Source organism: Engystomops pustulosus, chromosome 7 (genome assembly GCF_040894005.1).
Source record: "Engystomops pustulosus chromosome 7, aEngPut4.maternal, whole genome shotgun sequence".
Taxonomy (NCBI): domain Eukaryota; kingdom Metazoa; phylum Chordata; class Amphibia; order Anura; family Leptodactylidae; genus Engystomops; species Engystomops pustulosus.
Window position 1 is genome coordinate 134,433,122 of NC_092417.1, and position 20,820 is coordinate 134,453,941.

General features: G+C 42.0%; 1 protein-coding gene across 4 annotated transcripts in view; it reads right to left on the reverse strand.

Annotated features, from left to right (window-relative positions):
* Positions 1 to 20,820, reverse strand: part of PC (pyruvate carboxylase) — a 325,659-nt gene that overhangs the window by 200,945 nt on the left and 103,894 nt on the right. For all 4 annotated transcript variants that reach the window (XM_072117868.1, XM_072117869.1, XM_072117871.1 and 1 more), the window contains one exon: positions 15,926 to 16,077. In XM_072117868.1, the coding sequence (XP_071973969.1) occupies positions 15,926 to 16,077 (152 nt within the window). The remainder of the gene's footprint in view (positions 1 to 15,925; positions 16,078 to 20,820) is intronic.

The following is a 20,820-nucleotide window of genomic DNA, read 5'->3' on the forward strand; positions in this document are numbered from 1 at the left end:
TCCGGCAGCTACAGTGTTAACTTATACGTTTGCAATTTGTTGGACTTTGTCTTAACAAGCGGTGCCGTCACCTTCAGAAGCAATAATTGCAATCAAACTCATCCTATAATTTGCTTTCGCTCTTTCCCATCACAGTTTATGAAACTGCATTAATTCAGTGACAACGGTAAATTTTTGTGTGAACTGCTCATTTAACATGCTAAAAAAAAGTTTCTCCACTGGTTTCTTGTCAGGAATATAAAGATTTGGATAATCCTAGGCCATATTTTTCCTCCTCAGATGGCAGGTTGGTTTAGTGTTTTCAGTCACTGGAAGCTGAAGCATAATTGGGCTATATAGACAGACAGATGACGGGACATTTTCCACATTTGACTCATCTGCTCAGAGATCATTATCCAAAACTGCTTGGAGATCATCCAGGGGTTTGTTTGCTTCCAATATGAGACAAGAATAGACATTAGTTTTTCATATCAGTGTTTTTCCCTTTCTCATTGTGAAGAATAGAGCTTAGTCATAAGTCAGTAGATCACGGCTTTGTGCCGCCTGTGGAGATCATAATGATTTCCCAAAACATGTCATCTGGGATGTTAAAAAAAAATAATGAAATTAACAAATTTCCAAAGGATTAGCTAGATAAATGTGTTACCCCCCATGACGGTGCTGACCCAAAGAACAGAGGAGAAGCGTTATTTGCACTGCATGGTAAAAGCCATAAACGTTAAGACCACGATGATGCCACATGAAGTATCATTTATTTAGTAGAAAACAAGAATTCATCGAGGAAAGGTGGGGAGTAAAGAAACACACACACCTTTTATTTTAAGAAGAGAATGTCCCCATGCTTTTACTTTGGATGTGTGAAAAGACAAATTAAAGTCAATGGATTTGTGTGTTGTCCATAAAGAACAAGGACTGCACACGTCCGTCATGTACTGAAGTGTTAAATGGCTGGAGTTGAAGTTAATAGAAATGTACCCACTGCAATTTAATAAAAAATCTTATTGATATCTCAATTGCTTTATCAAGAAGTTCATACATTATAAATATATGTTATGCTCCATCAATTAATATAACCGAATGGTAAGAGCCAGGTTGTTCCAATGCCGCTAATAGGAATGATCAGGCTGCTCAAGGCCCATAGTTATTATTGAGAGTCTGGCACTGCAAGTTACCCCTCTAAAACCAAAGAAAGACGGTTTACCGCAGTCATCTCAGATGAGATGGAAATTGCTGTGTCAGATACACTGCTCACTACAGGAGAAAGAAGAAAAGAAAAAGGAACAGAAGCGTTTTTCCTTAATAGTTACTATTAGTTACTATTAGAGTTGGTCATTTCTGAACATGACAGAGCCCAAGTGTGATAAAATAAAGTGTCATAGATGGCGTCAGAACTTTATCTTAATGACTCCACAGCCTGGTGGCCCAATGCTGTGTTTTCATTCTGCAGTTATACAGTCAATTTTTACAGGGATTTCCCAAAAAACATGCCAAAGTGCATATCCAATGTTAAAAAGGATTTGCTACTGAAGAAATTAGTAAACAGAGGACATAAGGTCATACAATGCTGACATGCCCATGGAGTTTGAAGAAAAAATAAAAAACTTTAGTAGGATACATGTTCATCTGTCCAGGGGCTTATAAACACTTTTATGCCTGTATACTCTTTTTGGGCAATACCCCATGTACTTTAGCCTCTGCCTGCAATCGAAGTCCTATTTTTGCGAAGAACTGGAAGGAGGTACTCTTTTGCCAAGAGAAAAAAAAAACCTTAAGAGATATTTATAGTTGGAATCCATGTGGGTAGGACCCCATAAATGAAAGAAAAGCTCTTCCAAATCCAGCCAGAACCACCCTTCATAGCCCCTGCTAGAATAAAAAAAAACAGACAGCTAATTTTAGATTTCCATTTAATCCAAGGACCTTCATTACTGTATGCTCATCCCCCATCTTTACATAAAACTTCACTTTCTTTGCAGATAGAAATGCCGTGTATATATCTATTTTTATACTTGCCGGGTTATTCCAATTCATTTAAAATGCAGAGGCAATGTTCACTTCCTGCAGAAAGCCATCGCTATTCTCAGCCTGCTAATTATTTATTTACTTTGCATTGCGCCAACTTATTAAAAAGATCTGCGGATTAACATTTTCTATGTAGCAAGCAACATTTTCATAGATCTCCAGAAATCTGCCTAAAAACATTCAATTAGCTACACAGACACAGCAGAAACACTGCCTCTTCATCTCAGCGAGGGAGATCACAGAGAAGCCATAGGGTGAGAAATTACAGCACATTTCTAAGTGTGTGTTAGTATCTCAACAACACAAGAGGTGGGGAATACAGTTTATTGAGGAGCAGCCATGCGGACCATTCCTTTATTAAGATTCCAGACTGTGAAATGAATACATTGTGTCTCCAGATTGTGATATGTGAATGTCAGGAGAGATCTAGAATGCTCCGTTCATGGCAGACAAGTGTTTCTATGGCTTGCGGGACTGCTATCCAACTACCTTGATGCTACAACTAAATCTGAAGAAACTTTAATGACAACACTAAGACATTGCAACACAAAACTTGTGTGTACTACAGGGAGTCGGGATGGAATTTTCAAATTTTTTTCAATTCGATGTGGAAGTCAGAGTTTATGAATCCTGAATAATAGACACAAAGGCCACTTTCACATGAATTTATGGATTCTCCAGCTCTGTATTTTGTGCCGTATGACGTTTTTCCATCCGTATTTGCATGTGTGTCACTGTATCTGTAGTGTATCCAATATGGTGGGTTGGCAAGCGATGGCTGGTTCATGGATGGCTGTCTATAGGCTGGATGATAGCATGCACCTCCCACTTGTTCTGGTCTCCCTGGATATTGCACGTGTATATACGGCAGCATGCAGCGCACAACAGTTTACAGCAGATATTTTAAACATTCCCAGAAACTTCTATGGGGCATACAGAATGAAAATACTGGTGAAAATAGGACATGCCCTATATTTTTTGGGCCTTGCTTACGTTATGGTACTGTGGACAATACAGCTGTGTAAAAGGATGGCAAAATTGCCCATTGAAATGTATGTGGCCATATGTTCCATGTATAAAAACAGTATGGTATGGGTAGCATAAGGCTACATTTACACTAATGTGTGCTCACAAGCAGTAGCGTATATCCTACCACAAACCTGCCCCCACATCATGTGAATGCAGCCTAAGGCCGTTTCCATACGCTTGTGTGAAAAAGACTTAAAACTAATCCCTATAACACCACGGAAGTGGGATGTACGTAACAGAATACAAAAGATTCAGAACATTCTTGGAAATTAAAGTGCCCAAAGAACTTCAACATCTGTTCCTTCGGACCTACACATGAAAGCTCAGCCAGTAACAGGAGTCTTTAATGAGGAAATTGCTGCCAAGCCCCGTTGAGGACCTCAACAGGCTAAATTATTTATCAATTGATACAAAACAGGTTTTAATTCAGGGGTATTCCAGGTGTATGAAAGCCAAGGACTGGGGATAACTTATGATCAGGGGAAGTCAAACCACAGGAAATCCCACCAAGGTCGCCGCACCCACAACATCTAACCCCGAATGAATACAGCGGTTGATCACGCAGTCTCTTAAAGCTCTGTACATAAAAGTATAAGAAATGGAGAATAATACATTTACCAGCAACCAAAAGATTTTTCATTTTTCCCATTTATAGAGTTTTCCCATTTGGAAAAAAGCTGCTGCGCTAAGGGGTCACATTATTTGTAACCAGCTAGGGACCCTACTAGCGAGTTACTAGCTCCACATTGTACTTCAAAATGGAGCCCTTATGTACTTGGGGCTTATTATTGTTAGAGCCTGTCCCAAATGGAGGACATTTGGTTGCTACAATCCTGTCAACTCATGTAGTCTTTATAAAATCTGATGTAGAACTCTGAATGCAGAGACATTTTATTCAATCTAGCCTTCAGTCATTCTGATAAATCAGACCATTTCCTATCCCTGCCATGTAACTCGCTTGGGCGTCAAGGTCACCTGCACATGTCATGTATGTCACTATATCAATGCGCTATCATCACTGATGCATAATCTTAGCTTGTTGTCAACATGTTGGAAACTCAACTGCAGACATAAAATTTGAATAATCGGAATAAACTATTTATAAAAGTTTGTAATATGTAAAGTAGATACCACACACACCGAATATGCTCAAAAGACTGACAAACCCAGAATCCTGGAAGTAGTGCATCGCCTATGTGAAACCATGCAAATGTCCAGATATCTTTTAGCAGATTCCAAAAATGAAGTAACAGGAGCTCAAACTAATGTTTCACTGGAGCTTACTCATGGAGGCTTCCTAAGAAATGGACAAGTCTGGGAGAAGATTACTAGCATTTTTAAATGTAACAAGATATTAGCATGCTCAGCTAGGTGCCTTCTTAACCAATACAAGAGCAGACATCAAAGGGTTACGTCTACATCGCATACATAAGAGTTGAGACTAGAGCCATAGATACAAAGCAAACCTCTGCAACGCAAATGTTGAAAAAAAAAAAAAAAAATCAGAACATCAGCAATTCCTGCAGGAAAGCCTCCTAAACAAATAAAATAAATAAAAAAAAAAAAATCACCCCATTTCTGATTGTGTTTAGAGGCGAATTTGTCATTTCTAAGGCTCAGAGCAGAGATATGTCTGTGGACCCTCAGCAACACACTATGACAGAGCTATTGCACCCAGCTCTAGCATACCTTTAAACTGTATTGCTGTCCAGAGGATGTCCACAAGGGGCGCCCCTGAGCTATGGGCCACAGACATTTTATGGGGTAGCTTTAAAGGACATCTACCATCAGATTCCCTAATGGTAGATGATTTGTACTCGCCTCCCAGTCTCAAACCCCTTTGCTATAATCTTATTTTGCTACTTTTGGAAACTGCCAGATTTTTGATAAAGAGGTTTTTAAAAATATTCAAATGAACCCGAGGTGCCCTGCAGTGTCTCTCTGGGGTCCCCATGATATCATTTATGAATGCTCCTGACCCACCTGGCACCACCTACAGAGCGCCGGTGACGTAATTGGTTCTCTGCAAATCCCGCGCATACTGCTATGCAGCGGAAGAGCTGGTGACATTGCTGGCTCTCTCCATGCCCTGGAGCCAAGAGAGTCTGGAGTGCATGAATTACATTACAGCCCATCTCCGCAGAGTACTACAGGCACATATGAATATTTTTAAAAAGTCTTAAAAATGATGCAGTTCCCAGAAATAGATAAGATTACTGCAAAGATGAGATTGGGAGGCGAGTACTAATCCTGAATGTGTAACGGAGCCATGTGCCAGCTTCTATGGGCTTAGGTCCTGTTCTATAATCTGTGGAATGAGCATATTTTTAATTTTTCTATGAGAACCCACATACCAATGACAAACGATCCACAACATGGGCCACAGGCCCATTGTTTGAAACTCAGAAACGGCAGGTATATAGCCACTGCTGGTTATCCATAGTGAACAAATGCTGAAGACACGGCCAGTTGGTTAAGATTTTTAAGCAAGAACTAAGGGTGGATTGCACCTTCGTGTAGAAGAAAGAGAGTTGCCAGCTCACCTCCCCGTCAGTATCGAGTCCGGCACGGGCCCCCCCTGCTGCTGGGGTACATCGAATGGTCATGGAAAGGAAATGCGGTCCAGCCAGGCTCCAGATACAAAAAGATTCTTTATTCAGTGCAGGGTAAAATATGACAGTCCACTCCTGGTAGGCGTGTAGCCTACGCGTTTCGGACGGTTATCACGTCCTTAATCATGGCTATAGAGTACTGACACAGTAAGACTTATATAGCTTGGTACAAACAAGGGCATTGCACCTTCCCTGTATTTGTCACTTTGAAATAAAGATGTTTTACCACACACGCCGGTCAGTCCCAAAATTTTCTTTTTTTATACTGCAATGTTCCCCATGTTATCCCATCTCGTTTTGATTCTCTACTGCCCATGGCTTTGATAATTGCAGTGGTCTGCAAGCGTGAAAACACCTTATGGGAGTTATTGTCATAGGGAAAGTTTTCTGTAATAGCTTATTAATACAACACCTGCACCTCCCGATTCCTGATACTGTAGCAAACAAGTGTCTATTCTAGATCTGTCCATCATACATACATTTCACTAAGGATGCTTACAATGCCCTCACGGAAGCCTAGATGCTGCGTGTATAAACTTTCTGAAAAGAAAACATTTATCGTCCATAATTCCATATTCGTGTAGCAGAATCATTCCTTTGGTCGCTGTCACTAGGGGGCAAATACAGAAGAGTGAGCTCACCCCCTGGTACCAAGCTGACAATCATACAATTACAGAAGCACAGAGTGAATCGCAGTGTTAAGTAATGGAAGTCACTGCAGGTGGCCGCTTCCAGATTCACTGGCAGACGTTCCCTGCAATTTGTGATTGTATACTAATTCGCCCCCATCTCTGGTTCCTAAAGTGAATTAAACAATGAGAATGTTATTATGTCTGACCCGTCTTAAACTCCATTTATGGATGCAAAATATATATCCCCAGCATATACCTCAAGCAAAACCACAGACGAGCACCTGTAGCTCAGTACTGTAGAGAAGTGGTCCCTAGCATTTTTGTATTTGGGGACTGCCTGCACCCAAAATTTTCTTCCAGGGATTGGAACCATGGTCCCTGGAAAAAGAAAATGTGCCATTTTCTATAGCGGCCCCAATGTGCCATTTTCTATAGCGGCCCCAATGTGCCATTTTCTATAGCGGCCCCAATGTGCCATTTTCTATAGCGGCCCCAATGTGCCATTTTCTATAGCGGCCCCAATGTGCCATTTTCTATAGCGGCCCCAATGTGCCATTTTCTATAGCGGCCCCAATGTGCCATTTTCTATAGCGGCCCCAATGTGCCATTTTCTATAGCGGCCCCAATGTGCCATTTTCTATAGCGGCCCCAATCCCCCATTTTCTATAGCGGCCCCAATCCCCCCATTTTCTATAGCGGCCCCAATCCCCCCATTTTCTATAGCGGCCCCAATCCCCCCATTTTCTATAGCGGCCCCAATCCCCCCATTTTCTATAGCGGCCCCAATCCCCCCATTTTCTATAGCGGCCCCAATCCCCCTTTTCTATAGCGGCCCCAATCCCCCTTTTCTATAGCGGCCCCAATCCCCCTTTTCTATAGCGGCCCCAATCCCCCTTTTCTATAGCGGCCCCAATCCCCCTTTTCTATAGCGGCCCCAATCCCCCTTTTCTATAGCGGCCCCAATCCCCCTTTTCTATAGCGGCCCCAATCCCCCTTTTCTATAGCGGCCCCAATCCCCCTTTTCTATAGCGGCCCCAATCCCCCTTTTCTATAGCGGCCCCAATCCCCCTTTTCTATAGCGGCCCCAATCCCCCTTTTCTATAGCGGCCCCAATCCCCCTTTTCTATAGCGGCCCCAATCCCCCTTTTCTATAGCGGCCCCAATCCCCCTTTTCTATAGCGGCCCCAATCCCCCTTTTCTATAGCGGCCCCAATCCCCCTTTTCTATAGCGGCCCCAATCCCCCTTTTCTATAGCGGCCCCAATCCCCCTTTTCTATAGCGGCCCCAATCCCCCTTTTCTATAGCGGCCCCAATCCCCCTTTTCTATAGCGGCCCCAATCCCCCTTTTCTATAGCGGCCCCAATCCCCCTTTTCTATAGCGGCCCCAATCCCCCTTTTCTATAGCGGCCCCAATCCCCCTTTTCTATAGCGGCCCCAATCCCCCTTTTCTATAGCGGCCCCAATCCCCCTTTTCTATAGCGGCCCCAATCCCCCTTTTCTATAGCGGCCCCAATCCCCCTTTTCTATAGCGGCCCCAATCCCCCTTTTCTATAGCGGCCCCAATCCCCCTTTTCTATAGCGGCCCCAATCCCCCTTTTCTATAGCGGCCCCAATCCCCCTTTTCTATAGCGGCCCCAATCCCCCTTTTCTATAGCGGCCCCAATCCCCCTTTTCTATAGCGGCCCCAATCCCCCTTTTCTATAGCGGCCCCAATCCCCCTTTTCTATAGCGGCCCCAATCCCCCTTTTCTATAGCGGCCCCAATCCCCCTTTTCTATAGCGGCCCCAATCCCCCTTTTCTATAGCGGCCCCAATCCCCCTTTTCTATAGCGGCCCCAATCCCCCTTTTCTATAGCGGCCCCTCCCCTGTATAGCGCCCCCTCCCCTGTATAGCGCCCCCTCCCCTGTATAGCGCCCCCTCTCTTTTCTGCCTTCCCGCTTTATAGAACCGACTTTTATATAGTCCCCTCCTGATAGTGCTCCTTTTTCTGTAGCCCCCTTTTTATACCTCATATACGCTGGTTATACTCAGGCTGGCTTATACCGGAGGCACGTAATTTTACCACAAAACACACTGGGAAACTTCTAGACTTGAGTATGACCATAGGTTGGGAAATGCAGCCACTACTCATTAACGAAAAGTACTGCAGAAAAGTACTTTATATTGATATTCAATATTTCATGCCGCATACTGCCGGAAGAGGGGGGAAGGGGGGAATTAAGTTTCAGTTTATTTTTTTTAAATCATTTTTTCAACTTGCTTGGAGAGGGAGGTGCTGGGGAGTGCATAATTAGCATCACAGAGCACTGGACATCTTGTCCCTGCGCTTTGGGTTGCTAATTAGACGTTTCTTTTCTACGGGATCCTGGCATGTCAAGCTTAGTGAATTACAGTGTCGGGATCAGCATCAAGAGGAGTGCATGTGAGTATTTCTAGGCAGTTTTTATTTTTAAAATGGTTAATTTCCTTTAACCTTGAATCATAGGGATAATACTATTTTTTAAAGGATATAGAACCCTTATATTTCACAGTACTTTACAAATCATGAGGTACATAAAGCTCAAAAGAGGTTACAATGTATGAGGAGGAAAAACGGCAACGCAGGAGGTATATGGAAGTCCATAGGGGCAGTATAGGGAAAAAGAGAAAAAGGACCTAGGAATGAGCCCTGAGAAGCCCCAAAAGTGAGAGGAAGAGGAGAGGAGAGGAGAGAGATCCAGAAAAGGAGACACTGAAAGCATGGTCGTAAAGAGATAAGGGAAAAAACTCAAGAGAGCAGGGTTCTCGGGCGAATAGAGTGAAGCATCCTGAGGACTAGCTGATGGTCCACAGTATTAAACTCACCATTTAAATCCAGAAGAATGAGGAGAGAATAGTCACCTTTCAATTCAGCAACGAGGAGATCATTAGAAAGACTTTACAGAGAGCAGTTTCGGTGGAGTGCGAAACTCAAATTGGGGAGATTAGGGAGGTGGGACTTAGCTGCACAGTAAAGGTTTTTTTTTTTAAACAGATATAAAAAAAAATGTCAAAAAAAATATAACACACCCAACAAGTACAACCTGGAGGGGAGTATGTACATATCATTACAATAAGCTCTGATTTTATACAATAATACAAACTTAAATTATACTCATAAAAGCATTATAAGAGAATTACAGTTGTATCCTTCGTCTCATACAAAAGTCACGTTTTGAAGCACAGTAAAAGGTTAGTTAAGAATAGATCAGGTGTACCGGGAGTTTGGAGATGAAATGGAGATTGGTTGATAGTTAACAGCAGTGGAGAGATCCGGGGAAGCTTTCTTTAGAAATGGGGTTAAAATGGGGATCCCAGGGGATTCCCCTGTTACCCAGAAATAAACCATTACAGTATAGGTGTTGCAATACCACATGACTCCTTGCTCTGTTCTCTACCTAAAACTCCCAAAGATGGGGTCTCAGACTAATTATAGCCTCATATTATTCTGCAGTCAACTCTGACCTTGCACCACATCTCTTTTGGTCAATATTTTTCCATCACTGATATCTGTGAATACAGTTTGTAACATGCACCCCAGTGAGTATCCTTTGCATTCCTGGCTTATGTAATCCCAGAATCTAATACAAGTTGGGCCGTCTCTGGCAGCTGTATATGGAGCATCAGGTTCTACAGCCCACTCAGACTCCTCACCACATCTCTTTTGGTCTATCTACTTCCTTCTTTGATAGTTGTGAATACAGGTTCTAGCAAGTCCACAATGAGTCCGCTTTCCAAATCGGGCTTCTGTAAGCCCAAAACCGAACACAACTTCTACAACCTATGGCGGCTGTTAATATATCCCCATCAGTTTCCAAAGTCAGTCTCCTTTTCACTCTGGCAGACGTAACTATAGTCTTCCCTGCAAACACAGTAGTTACATAATGTGTACAATGGTTTCCTTTCAGTTCCTCTATTATAAAACCTCGAAATATACAAAATGCGTGGTATAAATATACTGAACCACAAAATGACATTTTTGGAGAGTTCGCACAATGAGGTTGCCTCCCCTCCTCGGTTATACTTTCAGGTAGGGGGCGGACATCTGCCTGGCCAGTAACACACCCACTGAGATGATCATTGACTTGTACTGGAAGCAGATGTCTGGCACACATCTTTGCAATGTGTGCCTGACATCTGTGATTGGTTAATTCTTGGCGAGCAAGTATTGCTGCCAGTACAAGTGACAATCTAAATTGCACATAAAATGCATAGGCACATAGCCGCAGACAATCAAGTCTCCTTTATTCTCTAGAATAATGGCCTTCTTCCAAAAGAAGTATACCTAGCTTTCAATAGCCAAAATATCCTCTCGTACCATTCTACCCCAATATCACGTACATGGAACAGCCAGTCATTAAAATTAGCTTCATCTCTTACAACTGCTTGAGAGTTAAATCTCTTGTTTATGGAGACAACAGCGGCAGCGCATATTGTGATTCTCCTCTCTCCATTTCCCCACAGTGTCACCAGCATTTCTCTCATCACCGAGTGACAGGTCATCGCAGAACAAACAATGCATCTCTCCCACACATCAAAGAGAAGCTTTCATGATGTGAGGGAAGCACGATGTTCCAGGTAGATAATTATTGATACCCCGTTTCAAGGATGCAGGCCTTAGAAGCTGTGATGATGAACAGTCTTTTCTCCACCCATCAAACACACAACTTTGGTCCTAATCTGTAGGCTTTAATTTATGTAGGCAAAATTGTTAACAGATGCAAAAATGTGCTGTACTCATTGACACCTCTCTGTATACATGAAGCCTCCATGTTCTAAAGCACTTGGCCTCTAGGATCCCAAAATTCATAATAATATCATACACAAAACAAAAAAACTAAAAAAAAAAACCTAAAAAAATAGGCTTGCTACCGAAATACGTTTGGTGTGGCCATTGGGATGTCATTTATAAAAACTATTGGTTTTATCATTATGGTAGTTTCTTTGAGTTTCAGCTTACAGTAAATATGGGCAGTCCCCGGGTTTAGTAGTCAGAACTGTATTTTTTTTTTTTGCTGTAATGGGACCAACGATTATCAATAAAGCTTCATTACAGACCTTAGGTGAACACCTTCAGTCCAAAAAAAAAAAAAAAAAAAAAAAAAGTGCATATTTATCATATAGTACTTTTTATGTCAATTTACGCACATCCCTACCATGAATAGTTGACTTCACGCAGTCCCCATTCCAGCTTCCAAATAGTATAATTATAGTTCATTACTTAAAAGGGTTTCAATACAAAATCTGAAAGATTCTCAAACCGTTTCTGATACTGTGTTACTGTACAGTATAATAAACTTGAACAAATATGAAGAATTCTTTAAATTTGGGATAGTCCAATAGAGAGTGGAAACAGGATGGCAGTAGAATCACCAACTAAAGCTCCTTCGGCATCAAAAAGTACTCTGGCCTTGATAGCACCAACCTAGATGGTGACAGCATGCTGGGCACGGCCAGTCTTTCACCACTTGCCTGGCAAACCTTTGCTGAAACACTTGGCACTGCTCAGAGCAGAATGATGTTGAGCAGTAACCTCAGCCAGCTGGCGAACCTCTCACTATATCTCGCTCTTGTGCCACTCTACAGAGGAACTTTCCAAACTAGTCTAATCTACCCAACAGGATCACAACAGTCCTCCTCATAACAAGGAGCTTCTACATGAACCTGAAGTGTTCCCACTTATCAGGGAGTTGCAAGGAAAAAGGGGCGTTCAGCAAAACACGACATGAAAAGAACCTAAAATCATTGCAAGCTAAAATGATAATCCCAATAAATGTTCAAGTACTTTCCTCCAGCACAAGAAAGCCAGATAGTGAAATAAAAGATAAGCACATTGCAAGCCCCAGCAAGCAGCAGCAGGTATCGAGATCTGCTCTTCTATTCTGATCAACACCATGATGTCTCCTCTCAGCTGGTAATATAGGCTCCAAACCTTCAACAATCTGGAATACCTCCAAAACCCACAAGACATCATAAGGGCAGCTGGGACTCAAAGCCAATTTCTTTTAACAGTGTTTACAAATTGCTCTAATAAAAGAAAAAGGGAGTTGTACAAGTATCTTAATTCACTAGGTATCAGACGTTTATGAGGAGGAGAGAAAGGAACGCGCTGAATGTAAATAAGAACACGGAAAGGTTTCCTACCTACACGTCATGTCAAGGCCGATCATTGATTCAGGGGGATAATAAATGACATTGACTCTGTAAAGTACATATGATAACAAGCACTCTCATGCTGCACAATATTACCAGAAAAGGAACTATAGGAGTATTCAACATCAAATGATATATTCAAGCCAGGGGAAGGCAATTTTCACTGAATTGTACCCCGCAGAGGGGAGCAGAGCTTACAATGATCTCTCTCGGATACAGTCACTGGGAGAATTCATTGCAGTACATGATGAAGTTCCAGTAATTAGGATATATTCTACAAGGGAATGCATGTAATTCACGTCTAAGCAACAAGGTCACATTTTTATCCAAAGTTCTGATTACTTTATATTACAACTAACAGGACCCAGAACTCATTACATCACAGCGAATCTTAATAGACTGAAAAGACAGAACAAGCCCTTTAAAAAGACATTGACCTCCCATTTCACAGTGATATAACACAAAGGAAACAGAGGGAAGCATCCAAAGTCTGTGCTGCCCTCTACTGGAACACAGCCTCCTCTAGTTAATCAGATGTCATATACCAATGCAGCAACACTGTTCAATCTGGGGTTTTATCAGCTGGTACTGCGTACGGTAGTTTAGTAATAGGACATCATAACATTGTAAAAACAGTCAAAACACCTTTTAAAACAAAAATCTAGGCTTTATTCATGTTTTCAGGCCCTTCTGTTGCATTATAGATCATAGTCCCCTTTACACTTTTCCTAAACACTAAATACATTTGCTGAAGTAAAAGCTTTGCCAAAGTTTTTATAAGATTTGATTTGGGTCTGACTATATTTAGTCCAAACTGATTTTGAATCATTTGTCCTGGACAAGTCACCATCTTGTACTGTAAAGTACAGTTTTATTTAATATTAAAAAAAAGTCCTCATTTCCTTAATTTTTTTTTTTTTTTTTTTTTTAAAGAAAAGGATTAGTTTTCCATCTTCACTTAAACTAAAATAACTAAATTATTATTTGCAAGATGATCCACGGCAAAGCACAGGTTCTGCATTGTGAATTTTAATATAGGATTGGTGGATCTGCCTGAATGTCTGTTGATTTCAATGGTTTCCGTTATTGTCCCTTTACACCCCATCGATTAGGCTTTTATTTAGTTATTTTCGTTTAAGTGAAGATGGAAAATTAAAGCCTAATCGATGGGGTGTAAAGGGACAATAACGGAAACCATTGAAATCAACAGACATTCAGGCAGATCCACCAATCCTATATTAAAATTCACAATGCAGAACCTGTGCTTTGCCGTGGATCATCTTGCATATAATAATACAGGCGGTCCCCGACTTAAAGGGAACAGGTCACTGCCGTTTGCAAACGTTAAGTCGTGGGAAGGTTCCCCATAGAGCCCTTATAGCATAAGGACTTTTTTTTACCTTAAAAAAAAATCTCTGCTCAGAAAAGGATAAAGTGAACATTAATTCTCTGCCTGGATACCAGAGAGAATCTAACGAGTCAAAGTCCATACGGCCGAGTCTGGTGGCTTGTTCTCTCCTCCATAGGAAATCAAACCTCTGTTCCGTACGTCATCCGGCTGCCATGCGCAGTGAGTCAGAGTGGTCGTGTACTCTGCCGGCCGGCTCACCGCACACCCACGGCTTTCTAATTAGCAACACTAAGCAGGAAGCAAAGCTAAGCAGTAGCTGGATGATGTATGGAATGGAGCTAGATTCTGGCAGAGAATCAATGTTCATTTTACCTTTCTTGACAGATATTTTTTTTTTTTTTTTTTTTTTTTAAAGGGCTCTATGGGAACCTGCCCACGACTAAATTTTTGCAAACAGTAGTTACAGGTACTCTTTAAGAACCTTACAGATGACCCCTAGTTACAAACGGACCTGTGGATGTTGGAAATTTACTTACTTTAGCCACCAGCTACAATGATCAGCTATAACGGTTATCAAAAGGGATCTTTAATTGAGCTTCATTATTAATCTTGTGACAACCTAATATTTTTAAAATCCAATAGCCACAGAGACCAAGAAAATTTTGGCTGGGGTTACAATTATAAAATATACAGTTCCAACTTGCATACAAAGTCAACTTAAGAACAAGCCTATGGAACTCTTCTTATACATAATCCGGGACCTGTATATAAAGAGAACAGCAAACTGCACAGAAATAATGTGCTAGTTAAATAAGGGCTCAGTCTTCCAGTCACAATAGTTATACCCACCATACCAAATACATCCAAATATAACCAAGAATGCAGATCAGCGCTCCCAGGTTTTACCACACACTTATGGGAGTTCAAAAAAAGTTTAAACTTCTGCTCTACTCAAGTGGCCATTCTTAAAACAGGTCCTAGGTCAAATATTGCTGTTGGCCAATGTTGGGTTCAGTCGTAGATACACAGAGGACAACTTTCATCAGTTTACAATTGCGGTAATATAGTGTTATAGAAGTTATGTCAATTACCCTGGGGATCACAGGCTACACCACCCGGGTACCTCAGGGAACCTTGTATTTTAATTTATGCACCGCTAGCGGTCCAGTTCCCCGAGCACATAGAGCTATGGGGAGTAAGGATTGGGGGGGGGGGGGGGGGGGGGTTGGGGTCAACTACACAAATGAAAATACAAGGCTCCCTAAGGAGCTTGGGTGACCTAGCCTGAGCCCACTAGGGTAAGTAGCATAACTTTTATGACCAACTATAATTCTACGATCATTCTACGAACATCGTTCCCCAGAAACTTCTTATTAGTCACATTTTATTAGGACACATCTACCATCAGTAAACTGACTAAGCTCTTCCAGTATCTGCCTTGAAGCAGAGTTCAATCTGCTCACAGTTCACATGAGGTCTTCTTTTTGTCATTAAAGGGAACATGTCATGACACTAACCCTTCCAAGTCCGAAAACAGTACCTTCTTCTGTTATATGTACATCACCAAGAGGTCTTTTAAGCACATTTTAAGGTTGCAGTAGGAATGAAAAATAATCTTTTGTACTTTTTGCAGCTTGCTCTGTCTACTCCACACTCCATCTGGCGTCCCAGTCCTGCCTCCTAATGGTGACGTCATTCTCCCGCTATCTAGAGATCGAGGAGGCAGAGCTGGGATGCCAGATTCATGGGGTCGCCCAAAGGCAGGAGACAGTGATTATTTTCCACTTTACGCCAGCCCCACATCAAGGGGCTGGCGTGTTGAGGGGGGCAAGGCTGGTGGCAGAGTGCCTTCACACTTGCTGTAACCAGCAAACTTTTAGAAGTGAAAGTTTGCATGCTCCACATATTTCTACGTCAGGTTGGACCTTGTTTCGAAATGTACACTGCACAGCCGCCCGACAGATTACCATCACACCTTTGGGAGTAGGGAATATACTAAAGTATGGCCATTACAAGAGTAACATAATAGGCTGAGGTGGGCCATGAGGTAGTGTTGAACCAGCAGCATAGAGGGCATAACCTGTCATATTTTGTCCATACTATCTTACCTGTTTTGCAAGTTTCACAGAGTCATGGGTCAGTCGGTCTCGGAGTTGCGGGTCTAGCTGAGCAGCTGGTGCTATCTCCACCACCTTCTGGTGCCTTCTCTGGATGGAGCAATCACGTTCATAAAGGTGTATCACATTGCCATGTTTGTCACCTAAAAACAAAGGACATTAAGTCATAAGAAAGACTAGCAATAAGTCTAACAGAGATGTCAGAAGTGAGTCAGACCTTTCAGAAGAGTAAAAGGACAGAATTTCAGGCATTACTGATGCATGCTAATAACATGATACCAAGAGTGTGTCTGTAGGACCAGTAATACTTTATATGTGCCCACATTTGGCAATTGTGGTTTACCACAATGCTCCATTACTGTGCCAAAACCAGCAGACTAATACATGAAGGTTTTAATAACCGCACTGGAGAGAGCAGTTCTAGGAAATGTTCCCAGAAGGAGTTCTATGGAAAACAGTGGATGTCTCTGTGTGTGAAAATCCTGCAATTTATTTAATCATTAAACTGTTCAATAAACCAGGCATATGGTATTCTGCAGTCAGAAGACAGCACAATAGACCCCACCGTCTGCACCAACACAGAATACTGCATACTTTAAAATACTTGCCATATGTGATCAGACTGAATACGGTAACACTCAAGAGCAGAAATGCGCAAAGACACTGTAGGCACAGTTCACAATTGCGTTTGGACCCCAATATTGACTATAACTATAATAAGGGATCCGTTAAAGTGTCCACAAAAGTGGTGCAAACGAACAATAACCAATGGACATTTTAATGGAAATAAAAGAAGTGCATTATCAATTTTATGACGAAAGTTAGTGGAAGCAGTCCGTACACAGGGATTTCTATGAAGCACAGGTTAAGATGGGATACTACCTTAAATTAAAGCGTATATAAAACCTCAAAATATATAAATTAAATTTGCACGAAGTTGACTATAAACACCCATCCTGTAGTGGCCTATAATGTGATTATTTTTAAATCACTCACTAACTAGGCTTACAGTTGGTAATCCAACTTCATCTTGAGAGTCAAGCATGCTTAGCACGAGCAATGGATGTGATAGGAGGGGGAGCAAAGGATGTAGGGCCCATCAGGGCTGCAGGGTCGGTAAGCCAAACCTCCAACATGTCCTGAACCTCGAAATGTCCACCAAAATGGTCAACAACTCCACAGTCCTGTTTTCCTGGTCACTCTAGCAGTGCTTGCCTTATGCCTATAATCTATAGCATAGGAGCATTACTCCCGAGCATGTACATAAAGTGCAGCACACACTGCTGACAGTCCAATGAGCACTTCTGTAACATAAGTGATGTGTCCATTGGTGCAGGAGGCCAGGAAGCGGCGAGTGCAGTTGAGAAGTTCTTACTACACCCTTCTCCACTCTGTGGCCCGACTCCTGACCCTGGTCCCATGCATCGAGGTCAGAACTCAAAGCAGAGCGCCTGCAGGAGAGGACTTGTCAACTGTACTGCTCCGAGGTCCTCTCCTGCTCCACATGCCGCCGTTTTTAACCAGGGACACAGGCCAGAGCAGCACATGGATGAGAGAAAAAGCTGAAGGTTTGAGTCTTCTCTGGGGGTCTCCTGTATTAGCAGTTTTATTCTATTATTCTCCATTATCTGCTCTGGGGTCTGTGATATTATTGTCTGATCTGAATTCAGCTCCCTAATGACAGTGCGGCTCGTCTTCTGTCTTCCCCGCGGCTCCTCCTTTTTTCATCAGTCTTCTGTAACAGCCGGCAGAGACGCGGCCATGTGCTCTGCCAGCAGGCGCATACTATGACACAGCCACTGATGACGTCATAGTATGCGCCTGCCGGCAGAGCGCATGGCCGCGTCTCTGCTGGCTGTTACAGAAGACCGAAGAGGAGCCGCGGGGAAGACAGAAGAGGAGCCGCACTGAGCATCGGGGCCGCCAGAGGGAGAGTATACAAATTTATTTTTTTTATCGACTCGTGTACAACCCGAGGTGAGGTTTTTCCAGCACATTTTTTGTGCTGAAAAAAACTCAGCTAATACACAAGTATATACAGTACATATAAATGGCAACTGGAAAAAAAAAAAACACACACCTTAAAAAAAAAAAAACGACCTTATGTCATAAGAAATCAGTATAAAATGGTGACTTATTAAAATGAATTCAGAAAAAAAATTGTGAACTATGCGATGGTGAACTAGACATAATTGGGACAGTAAACGGTTTAAAATACAAAATCCATTTAGGATTCACCCACTATTATTGCAACTATGGTTTTAGAAACTCACCATAGAAGTACATGCTGTGCTTGATACCAAAGGAAATGCACCGTCTCTTCTAGTGATAGTTGACTTTGTGGAACTTGTGCCCATTTAAATAGGTCTTTATGCGTCCACATTTGTTTAGCAAAATTATAGAAATAATTTTTTAAATCTAGACACAATTAGACCCTTAGTATGACCTAGTAGACCCCTAGTATGACAGGAGGCGGTAACACTCTGAACATGTCTGTTACGCATTTGGACTTTGGAAGCAGGACATTGTCATATCCTTGCTAACACAAGTAAGGTGGTTCTGACATCTAATATCCCTTGAGGATCCTATAAGAAGGCGAAACATGGCGGGACGTATTTTACCTATTGCTTTAAATATACCTATCTTTTCCTGGACCCACAGGTCTGCAATAGGGACAGTGAGAACAGGGAAATGTTCTGTTCGGGGGGGGGCAGCCGGATAGGGCTGCGCTCCGAAGCTAGGCTATATACTTGCCACTGTTAGCAGAATGGTACCCTTTCCTAGTACACCCTTTTCAGACTCAACACTACCCCATTCACCCATTTTCAATTCTGTCAGTCTGACACTACATCACCCATGTAAACCATTTTGACCATCTTTGAAGGCCAGAGATCGATTTATGGCCGAGGGTCTTTACAGTACGAGAGACGATCAAACTGCATGTATTTCTATGGCGAGTTTCTAAAACCAAAGTACAGTAGAGGGTCAATCCTAAATGGATTTAGTATTTTAAACAGTTTACAGTCCCAATTATGTCTAGTTTACCATCGTATCGTTCACCATTTGTTATGAATCCATTTTAATTACCTGAAGTAAAAGTTATATTTATTTTAGTCACCATTAGGATGCTGTATTCGTGCCATAGTGATTCTACAGACCCATGAAGAGGAACGAGGTTAAATACTTTGCGTTTATCAGTACATTTCTTTCTAGCATTCCTTCCACAGATGGTCCCCACAACTCATTATACACAGTGCTTGCTCAGCAGCTCCTGCAGACACGGTAGATGATGTGCTCTTATCTATCTCAGGTTCTTTGCAACCAAACAGTAAGAATCCACAGCAAGAAATCTGGAGGAAAGGCTGAAAGCCACTAAAGCACCACAAACAGAGGGGATGTGCAGACACCTGCCTCCAACATCTGCTCACAGACATGTTCTATCCGACGAAAGCCCAAAGTAAACTAAAGACAGGAGTCCTGCCTAATACAAGACTTTCAGAGTAAACATCCAATTCTGGACTAGTCTGGCAGAAGCAGATTATCACATATCCTTCACAATTATATAATAGATGATGTATTGCTTCCAGCGGTATATGGGAAGACTGGCAGAATCATGTACAGCACCTCAGCAAGGTGTATGGCACAGCTGAAACTCATTCATGTAAAAACCCCATTCATGCTGGAGTACAAAACAGTATTTTATGTTTGCATAGTGCAGCATTTACCAAATATTCCCAGGAGAGATCAGCAAGCCATTATGCCGGGAAATTCCCCTCTAAAAACAGTGTTGCCAGCATGGTAACAATGAGGTAATTGTGCTTAAAAGGGTATTCCAATTACAGCAAATTAATGTTATTATTTGTATTATAAAAAGTTATACTACTTTTCAATATACTTTCTGTACCAATTACCGTATATACTGGAGTATAAGCTGACCCGAATAAAAGCCGAGGCCGCTAATTGACTATATTGAAACAAGTCAAGGGTGGGAAATGCACTGATCACAGCCCCCCCCCCCCCCCCAGTACAGCCAGCCCCCGCCCCAGTACATAGCCAGCCAGCCCATGTCCCCCGCCTTGTTAAGCAGCCATCCCCCATCCAGTTAAGCAGACAGTTGGTTAAAAAAAATTCAAAACTCACCTTGAGGCATCAGGATATTATCTCTCAATAAAACATTTTCCACTTTTCTGCAGAAAAACAAGCACTCTCGAATTGGGCTGCGCAAGCGTATGACACCCACAATAAAGTCGGTTTAAATTTACCAAACCTGAGAGGGTATAAATTAACTTGCATATTTTCAGCACATTGCAGATTGGCTCTGGGGTACAAGACATCATTCTTATTTGTCCCTAGAGTCTGCATTCTGCACAAGTTTTTGAATGATTACCATGCATTTCGCTACTTTGAATCTGTTTATCTGCATTTCTAGAAGTATAGGCAGCTTTGAAACTGATCAAAACCAGCCAGATATGGTGAACATTCAAAAATGCATGCAATTTTATAACAGACTGAAAACACATGCTTTAAAATGGTCCAAAAACCTGATGCGTGGCATCGCCCTTTAAAATGCGTATATCTTCATATCTCAGGTAGGATCAGGTTTTTAAGTCCTCCATATGGAAATCTATGTTTTGCCTGCTTTCCCAAAATACAATGTTCCAAGAACTGACCTGTTCCATGATTTGTGGGACTGCTCACTTTCCAAGGCATATTGAGACCTGAGTGAAGTTGGCCCCCCCACCTTGTTCAAATCAAACAAAATTGGTGTCAAACGTTTGTGCTATGTTTGTGCAGCAGAAATTTTCGTTTGTGCCGCTATCGTTTTAAAGATTTTAATGAAAGTTTCCAGAGGTCATCAGAGGTCAACCAGCCCCCCCACATTGCCC